Source organism: Bubalus kerabau, chromosome 1, assembly GCF_029407905.1.
Source record: "Bubalus kerabau isolate K-KA32 ecotype Philippines breed swamp buffalo chromosome 1, PCC_UOA_SB_1v2, whole genome shotgun sequence".
NCBI classification, from domain to species: Eukaryota; Metazoa; Chordata; class Mammalia; order Artiodactyla; family Bovidae; genus Bubalus; species Bubalus kerabau.
Window position 1 is genome coordinate 188071718 of NC_073624.1, and position 9679 is coordinate 188081396.

Below are 9679 nucleotides of genomic sequence, written 5' to 3' on the forward strand. Positions count from 1 at the left end.
GTCCTCCGGGGGAGGCCCCGGGACCACAGGCCAAACGCAGGCTCCCAGGACGTGACCCCTGTGTGTGTGTGTCTCTCTCTTTCTCTGCACCCCTTCACCCACGGTGGCCCCCAGGTGGCCATCGCAGGCGCCCCGGTCACAGTGTGGATGGCCTACGACACGGGCTACACAGAACGTTACATGGATGTCCCAGAGAACAACCAGCTTGGCTACGAGGCGGGTTCCGTGGCCCTGCACGTGGAGAAGCTGCCCAATGAGTAAGGCCCCCTGCCGCCAGGTCACCAAGGCCGGCCCTCCCTGAAGCTGGGTTCTCCTGGGGCCGTGTGGGCGTGGCTTCCACACCCGCTTCTCTGTCTGCCGGCGCCCCCTCCTCTTCCTCCATCCGCCTCACAGAAAGCAGGCCCCCGGGTTCTCTTGGCCCAAGGAGGGAGGGAAGCCCCCAGCCCTGCCCCCAGAAACATGGAGAGGAAGCTCTAGAATGATACTACTTTGGACACCCTGGCACCCCTTAGCTCCTAAGCACATGGCCTGCTGTGGGCCCTGTGAGTCAGTTTTGAACCCTAACCGCCTGTCTTGTGGGTTCTGCCTCAGAACCCAGGTCCACAGTGGTTGTAAAACCTACGTGTGTTGGCCCAGCTCTGATATTCCATGTATGCTTTGGGCACTGGTTTCTGATTTTCCCATCGGAAAGAAAATGGCGTGGCCATTTCTGATGTGCCTTGTGTCTGGTGAACATCCACCCTGGCCTCACTTTTAGTGCCAAGGTTCTTGTCCCAGACTGACCCCGCCCTGGCCTCTCTCCCTGCGAGGCCATTCTCTTCAGTCTAGAGGGTGACTCCAGGGGCCACCATGGTGCAGCCAAGCTCAGAACCCACAGCTCTGCAGCCACTTCCATCCACTTTTGCATTCATCTCAGTTCACTGGAATAATAAAAGACAGAAGCCTGGTGGTTGCCAGGGACTGGGAGCGACTGCTCATGGGTATAGAGTTTGCTTCAGGGTGATGGAAATGTCCTGTAACAGGATCCAGGTGATGGCTACTTGACATTGTGAATGCACCAAATGCCCCTGAATTGTTCTCTTTAAAATGAGTGAATTTTAGATCATGTATCACCTCAGTAAGCTATTTTTATGTCAAAATTTCAAAAGGAATCATCCTCCACCACCCATGCCACATGTCAAGTGCTTGGTAGCCACTGGTGGTGTTGGGTGAGGCAGGTCTAGCACATTCCAGAAGCTTCTGGGACCTCAGGGCATTCCAGGTACCATCGGCCACACCCTCCCCTCCTGGCCAGGTGTCTCCCAGACGTGCCAGTCATGCCAGATCATTGGGTTGCTCCACCATCTGTTGCCAAGTTGCTGCTGCTGCCTCCTCACTGCCATGGGGCAGGGTGGGAGAAGGGGGTTCGGCCCCAGACCCTCACCCCAACCTTGTCTTCCAGGCCCAACCGCCTGCTCATCCTGCACGGCTTCCTGGATGAGAACGTGCACTTTTTCCATACAAATTTCCTCGTCTCCCAGCTGATCCGCGCAGGAAAGCCTTACCAGCTCCAGGTGAGTGGCTCTTCCCAGGAGCTCACAGGGTGGGCAGCAGCGTGGGTGGGTAGGGGGCAGTGGGGGGAAACCCATGTCCCTGCCCCCATCCTCATATCTGACTGCCTGGCTCCTCACGGTAATTGGTAATTACCCTGGCTCCCTGGGTCCCCAAGTCCATTCAGTAGATGCCTCGCGGTCCACTCCGCCCTCTGCTGGCCACCTCTGGGAACTGGGGGAGCACACGCTCTTACTGCAGGAGCACATGCGTTATTTTAAACCAAGAAGCTTGCTTTGAAGCTCGGAACCCCACCCAGAAATTATAAGGGGCGTGGGGGGAGCTGTTGGAGAGGAATTCCCTGAGGAGGTGACATTTAAGGATGCTAATGAGTGAGTGGGGATTCAGCTAGGCCTAGGGGTCGGCTGTGGAGGACACTAGACACAGAAGATTAGTGAAAGGGAGCAGCTCAGGGACAAGAGACCAGCGTGGTTGCAGCCAGCAGAAGAGCTGAGGACCAGGGCCTGGTGACCAGCGTGGCCAGGCGGGCGGTGCCTCCAGTGGTGGGCGGGGCTTAAGCAGTAAGGGCGGGGTCTCAGGCGAGGGCAGGCCCTCACGAGAGGGTGGGGCTTCGGTGGTAAGGGTGGGGCTTTTGTGGTAAAGGGCCAGGCTTTGGGAGTGGGTCTCAGGCGAGGGCTGTATTTTTTTCTAAGGGTGAGGAAAGGTTGGTCATCTTTCAGGCAGCCATGTAGACAGAGGCTCATGAGACCAGTGGGACATGCACCAGTCAGTTGTCCCGGCAGGAAAGGGGCCGGGAGTGAGGAGCGAGAGGCCTGGTGGACTCCAGGGGTGGGACATGGTGGGGGGGCGGGTGGGAGGGTGAGGGGGGTGGTTGGGGGAGGCCTGATGCTGGAGGTAAGAAGGACAGATTTGATTACCTGCTGCCACCACGCAGTCTTTCTGCATCCTGGACACCTTCACGTGCTCAGTCCTGTCAGGGGAGGACACGTTGCCATTCAACAGATGGAAAAACTGAAGGTCACCGGGCAGGAGGGATAGGCCTCAAAATCCATGGCTGTGCATGCACTGGCCAGACAGGACAGGAGGGCGGCGGGGCTCCCACAGGGTGAGGAGCTGTTGGGAGCAACCCTGCCCCCAACCTCACATGCACCCCCAACACAGGCCAGCAGCAGCTGCATATCAGAGTTGAGGAGTCAGGCAGGGCCAGGGTGGATCCTCAAGTGTCCCTTCTGAGCCTGAAGGCCTGAGTCTCCTGGTTGGGGTAGCCCCTCTCCCTGAATGACCACAGGTCATTTAACCTTGGGCAGGTCCTTTAACCTTGGGCCTGGTCTCCTTATCTATGAAATGGGCTTGATAACCCCTGCCTCTGAGAGGTGTTGAGGGTCAAATGAGTGCTCTCAGGAAAAACATTGGGCACATGGAGGCCTGGAGACTTTGCCTCTGCCTCCCAGGGGAAGTTGAAAGTGAGACAGGATGCTCCCTTGGAGGGTGGTAGAGGGGGGATGGAGCACACCCACTTTCCGCTTCAGACACCCTGAAACACTTGGCCTGGAGGCTGACAGGCCAAACTTGTTCACACATCACATTGTTGCCGCAGACCAGGCCCGCGACTGGGGGTTGGGAGCAGAGTGGGGAGCCAGATGAGCCTCTCCTTGCCCTCACAACCCAGGAGGAGGAAGTGACCAAGCACCCAGGACCCAGGGTGGCGTAGAGGGGTGGGTGTCTCTCCCAGGTCATGCCACTGCCCCGGGCCCTGAAGGAGTGGGACCTATGAAGCCTTGGGAGCAGTAGGACCCAGGAGTCCAGGTCTTGATCTCAGCCTGGCAACTCCTCTGAGCTGGGGACAGTATGATGAGACTTGTGATTCATCCAGGATGGAATACTGAAGGCAAGGGTGGAGGAGGGGAGATCTCTGAGCAGTTAGATGCATTCCTAGGGTGTGAAGCAGGTTTCACACCTGCCCCAGGAACCCTCACTCCATGGCCAGAAGCAAGACCTGCCTCGCTGTCACCATCCACCTGAGAGCCTGCTTCCACTCAGCCAGGTCTCAGGGACTGGGTGATTCCTTGGGCATGGCCCCTATCACCAGCACACTGCCACTTCTCTCAGGGGCGGGTCCCCCCTTGGTTATTGAGAGGGCCCAGGAAGCACTTGGCAAAGCCTCAGGGGAGGCCCTCCTAGAGCGAGGGCTTCCTGGAGCCTCGGTGTGTCCAATCCCCATTGGGGCCTGTTGGTAAAATGCAGTGGCTCAAGTGGAGGGCAGCAAATGTCTCCATGATTTGAAGCTCCAGCCCCTCTGCAGATATGAGTTCCTCACGCTCCCTGGGTTTGGGGGACAGAGGAGCAGCACACGTTCTCAAGGCTTTCATATGTGCTTTCGTATCTGCACTAGCTGGCCCAGGCCACACAGACCCTACAAGGTCTGAATTTTTCACTCAGCCTTCATTGCGGGGAGGCTGCCACTTGCCCAGCAAGTTGTCCATGGAGTAGGGATTCAAACCTGGGTCCCTCAGTTCCAGAGCAAGACCTCTTCCCAGGGTGGCAAGGGTGGGACCAAGGCCCTGAGGGGACACGCTGGGAGCCAGACTCAGAGGGTGAGGTTCAGGATGCAGGGTCCTCGGTGCCACCAGCCTTGCCTTCTCTTTCCACCTAGATCTACCCCAACGAGAGACACAGCATCCGCTGCCCTGAGTCCGGTGAGCACTATGAAGTCACACTGCTGCACTTTCTTCAGGAACACCTCTGAGCCCGGGGCCGCCTCGGGAGGGGCCTGCACAGTCAGAGCACAAGTGGCTCCACAGCCGCCATCGCGCGTGCAGGGTGCCGCAGGGACCGAGTGGCCTCGCAGGCCCGGCACCGCGCCCTCCCACCGGCCCGCGGGACTGCCCGCCCCGGGAGCCACCACCTTTGCCCCCACGCCTTTGATCGTTTTTGTTCATGCTCCTGGGTTTTCTGCCTGCTGCTTCAGGGTTGCCAGGATGGAGCGCTGAGGCCAATGTCCACAAAGCACTTCCTCAAGCCATGCCACCGTTCCCCATTGTCTGGGAGCCTCAACTCCACTGGACGTGGAGGCCTGAAAAGACTCCGAGAAGCCTGGCCTTTGCACCGCTCGCCCCGGGGGCAGGGTGGGGTGGGGGTGGCCAGGCCTAGGCTCAGGCCAGCCAGCGGTGCAGAAGCATGCGGTTGCCTGTCCTCCCCACCTGCGCCCACTTGTGATTTTTTTTTTGGCGGGGTGTGGGAGGGGCGTTTTTCTTTATTATTTAAAAGACAGAAAGCTAGGGGTGCCTAAATCTAGAATCTGGGTCTGCCGCCGGCCGCCGGGTTCACCCCAGCCAGCACCCGAGAGAGGAGCCGTGCGCCCAGCAGACTGCAAGTGCGCAGGGGAGCGGGCAGCCCTCTGGCCCGGCTCTCCCCCGGCTTTCAGGCAGGCTCTGAAACGTGACTGGCTGGGGTCTGCTGGCCAGCGGCTGCTGCTCCCTCTCCAGCTGGGCCATCTGGTCCCATGTTTCTGCCTGGCCCGCACTAACCGGGCTTCCAGGGTTGGGAGTGGAACCCTCCCTGCCTCAGGGTTATCCTTATTCTTCCTTTCCCTCCTGCCAAGAGTTCTGCCAGGGGCGGGTTAAAAAAAAAAAAAACCCAACAACAAAAAAATCCCACCAGAGAGCCGAACCACCTCTACATATTATGGAAAGAAAATATTTTTGTCAATTCTTATTCTTTTATAATTATGCGTGTAAGAAGTAGACACATTAAACAATTCCAGATGGAAGCGTTGCCACCTGCCTGAGGTTCCTTCTAAGCTAAACTCCCCGGGGCTGGTGATGGGGGTTCCGTGGGTGGGCAGGGAAGTCCCAGGAGGCAACTGAGCCAAGGGCAGGGCAGTCTTGGCAGTGGTAGGAGAGGGGCTGCTTGCTCAGCCTTGCTGCCCTGGCACAAAACAGCAGGGGGTCCCATGCCACAGCTGGAAGATGCCCAAAGGACAGTCTCAGAGGTCCTGAGGCAGCTCGTGGGTGCCACTGAGGGACCCAGCCCAGGCTGTCGTGGGCAGCCTGGGCCTGACTTCCTTTTGCACCTTTCCTTATCCAGAGGCTTGATTCAGTGGTCGGAGCATCAGGACACACCAACAAGTGGGGGCAGGGTGCAGACTCTTCAAGTCTGTCTCAACAGCTGAGAGATAGGACTGGAGACCCTGCCCGAGCTGAGGGCACTCATGGTACTTGAGTTTCTAATGGCACAATGACCTCGGCCCCAGGGCCGTCACCTGCTCCATCCTTTGTGAAGGTCCACTTTTATTTTTAATGGCTTAAAGAATAAAGCAGGGACTTCCCTGGGTGGTCCAGTGGTTAAGAAACCATGCATCCACTGCAGGGGGCACAAGTTCGATCCTTCGATGGGGAAGTTCCACATGCCGCAGTGTGGCCAAAAATAAACCAGTACAAAAGGGTATAGAGAGGAAAACGATGCCCTCCCCACCTCCAGGGGCGGTAACCCTTCCCCAGTCTCTCTTGTTAGAAAAAGAAAATGTTATTTTCGGCTGTGCTGGGTCTTCGTTTATGTGCTCAGGGTGTCTCTAGTTGTGGCAAGCAATGGCTCCTCCAGCTGCAGTGGCTTCTCTTGTGGAGCGTGGGCGCTAGAACATGCAGGCTCACATCGCTGGCAGCACCTGGGCTCAGCAGTTTTGGCTCACAGGCTTAGCTGTCCCATGTTAGGTGGAATCTTCCCGGACCAGGGATTGAACCTGTGTCACCTGCATTGGCAGGCAAATTCTTAACCACTGGACCATAGGGAAGTCCCCCAGTCTCTCTTTTTAATACCTGCCTTCTGTTTTGCTCTGGGAATGCCATAATTTACTTTGCCAGACACTTATCAAGGGATAAGGTTATTCTGGGCTTTTCGTATAAATCAGGGGTCAATAGACTTTGTCAAGGACCAGAGAGTAAATATTTCAGGGTTTGTGGGCCAGGCAGTCTCCGTTCCAACTGCTCAGCTCTGGCCCTTGCAACTCAAAAGTAGCCAAGGGTAATGTATAAATGAGTGGATGTGGCTGTGTGACAATAAAACTTTATTTACAAAGCCACACAGCTGGCCAAATTTGGCCACAGGTTGTCAATGACCAACCTCTGCTATAAAAGATCCTGCAACAAACAGCCTTGTACATGTTTTGGGCATGTCTGAATTTATAGGATAATTTCCTAGAATTATCGAAAGGCATATTTTTAATTTTGAAGAATATTGCAATATTGCCTTCCAAGGAGAATGCCTCCATGTACACACCTCTTGGTGAAATGTGCCCCTTGCTCCATTCCTTCAGTGTTGCTCTTGTTCAGTTGCTAAGTCATGTCTGACTCTTTGTGATCCCATGGACTGCAGTATGCCAGGCTTCCCTGTCCTTCACTATCTCCTGGAGTTTACCCAAGTTCATGTCCATTGAGTCAATGATGCCATCCAACCATCCATCCAATGATGCCAGTCAATGATGGCATCCAATGATGCCATCCTCTATCATCCCTTTCTCCCTTTCCCTTCAATGTTTCCCAGCATCAGAGTCTTTTCCAGTGCGTCGGCTGGAAAAGGTGGCCAAAGTTTTGGGACTTTAGCCTCAATATCAGTCATTCCAGTGAATATCAGGGTTGATTTCCTTTAGGATTGACTGGTTTGATCTCCTTGCGGCCAAGGGACTCTCAAGAGTCTTCAGTACCACCTGTTATTTTTGAAAAGCTTAGGGAGTAAAACACAGCAGCTCACTGTAATCTGAACTCATATTTCTGTGTGTATGAATATTTTCATGCTTTAAGGCACTTGTTTACTGCTAATTATTTGCCAACTTTTTAAATTTCTCTTTGGCTTGCAGGATCTTAGTTCCCCAACCAGGGATGGAATCCAAGCCCTTGGTAGTGAAAGCACAGAGTCCTAACCACAGGACCACCAGGGAATTCCTTGCTCACCTTTTGATATGTTGGCCTCATCCATTTGTAGACACTCTTTATATGTAAAGGAAATAAGTGCATTGTCATACATGTTGCAACCTGAACAATGTTGCTGATTTCAAAATGTTTGATGGGTAGGAAGCTCAGCCAATGAATGCTAATAATCATCTCAGGAATAAGAATATATCTTGCCCGTAATCCACTGTGAAAGTGGAGAGGCAACTAATCACAAGTCACAGAATGACAGAAGTTGATGAGAAAGGAGTCACTAGGATTGCCCAGGAGGCTTGGCAATTGGCAACCCACAACCATCTCAAGCAGAAACTGTTTTTTTTGGGTGGGGGGAGCTGCCTTGTGACATGCTGGATCCTAGTTCCCTGACGAAGGATCAAACAAGTGCCCCCTGCGGTGTAAGCATGCGCTGGACCACCAGGGAAGTTCCTGTTTGTTTGTTTTAAATTAACCACAGACACATAAGAAGTTGCAAAAACAGTGTGGAGTCTCCTGTACTCTCACCCAGCGTACATCTTACCTAACCCTAATACACTGTCATGCCAGGAACATGATGTGAATACAACGAAATGAACTAAACTTTAGACCTTATTCAGATTTTATCAGCTTTCACGGGCACTCATATGTGTGTAGTTCTATTCCACTCTGTCACCTGTACAGATTCCTAGAACCACCACCACAGTCAAAATACAGAGCTGTTGGGAACTTCCCTGGTGGTCAGTCTGTTGGTTAAGACTGAGCTTCCACTTCAAGGGACTCAGGTTTGATCCCTGGGCCAGAGAACTAGGATCCCACATGTCTCATGGCAGGGGGAAAAAAAAAAAATATATATATATATATATATATATATATACACACACACACACACACACACACAGCTGTTAATTCACCACAAGGGAGTTCCTTCACACTATGATGTCCACACCAACCCTGTTTATGGTGTCCTGACCATGGAGACAGAAGCCGTGGTAGTTGTTACCAAATATTTTTTGACTGCTAGATTTCATGTCATAATTAAAAAGCAGAATCTTGGGAATGATGGTTTTTTTCTTTAAATCCCTTAAGTTTTTTGTTTGTTCCTATTTTGGTTTTTGTTTTATAGGCAAAAAGGAAAAACAGAAACAAGAGGCTGGGGTTCAGTCTGAGAAGAAAACACACATACACACACCTACCCCTCTTGAGTAGGAAACTCAAAACCACTCACAACCAAATACCTTGTCAGCTACAGCATTTGGCCACTAATTGAATCCTTCATAGGGACCCACTGAAGGTCAAACACGGGAGGTAGGGAAATGGAGACATAAAAAGAACTGTGCTGTGTGAAAACACCAAATAGTCTGCCGTCCTCCGATTTATGGAGCCAATTCCTAACAGGTCCACGGCAGCCGGCTGCAAAGAGGAAAGCATTTCTTAACAGGAGCAAGTACCCCCACTCAGAACAGGCTGTAAGAAATAAATGTGTTGTTTAAGCCAGCCTGTCTGCGAGATATTGTTATAACAACCCAGACTAAGGCAAGGATCCAATCCTAGATCCCAGTTGCCTTTCGACGTCTTAGTCTCCTCATTCTGCGATGGTTCCTCAGCCTTTGTCTTTCCTAACATTTTTAAAGAGAACTGCCAGCTACCTAGGTATCCTTCAACTTGGGTTTCTCTGGTATCTGCTCTATCAGATTAAGGCCGTGCATGTTGCACAGAAATTCCAAGGAGATGCCACTCAGAATGTCCTCTGTATCCGTGGTGACTCCATGAAGTCACTGTCTTTTTTAACGACGTTGACTTTGCTCAGTGGGCTAAAGATGGTGTCGCCCCTGTAAAATTACTTTTCTCTTTGTAACTGTTATGTATCTCGGGGGGAAATACTTTGAGATAATGCAAAAATCCTCTTCCCCACCGGTTTTTAGCATGGATCCACGAATCCTGGAGTAACAATCAAAGAGTTGTTTGCTCAATGGTGATCTTCCATTTCCCTCCTTCTGCCTACATGTATTAACCTGAATTTCAGTGGTGCGCCTTAATATCCTTCATTCGTTGTACACGTACTAACTAGAAGAGTTGAAGGGTCAGTCACTTGGCTGGTGAGGGACAAATGGACCCCAAACCAAGAAACCTGTTTCAACTCCTTCAGCCCCAGAACGCTCCTGGGACTTCCAAGCCCCGCCCCAAGATGGCAGCCCGGGTAGGAGGGGCGG

The 9679-nt window shown here is 52.9% G+C and overlaps 1 protein-coding gene across 7 annotated transcripts in view; it reads left to right on the plus strand.

Annotated features, from left to right (window-relative positions):
• DPP9 (dipeptidyl peptidase 9) overlaps window positions 1-5325 on the plus strand; it is a 40271-nt gene extending 34946 nt beyond the window's left edge. For 6 of the 7 annotated variants that reach the window (XM_055546852.1, XM_055546850.1, XM_055546843.1 and 3 more), the window contains 3 exons: window positions 115-257; window positions 1442-1553; window positions 4205-5325. In XM_055546852.1, coding sequence (XP_055402827.1) covers window positions 115-257; window positions 1442-1553; window positions 4205-4297 — 348 coding nt within the window. In that variant the 3' untranslated portion in view covers window positions 4298-5325. Of the gene's footprint in view, window positions 1-114; window positions 258-1441; window positions 1554-4204 lie in introns of those variants that run through there. The other variant, XM_055546865.1, reaches the window with a different exon arrangement.
• The last annotated feature ends 4354 nt before the right edge of the window (window positions 5326-9679 follow it).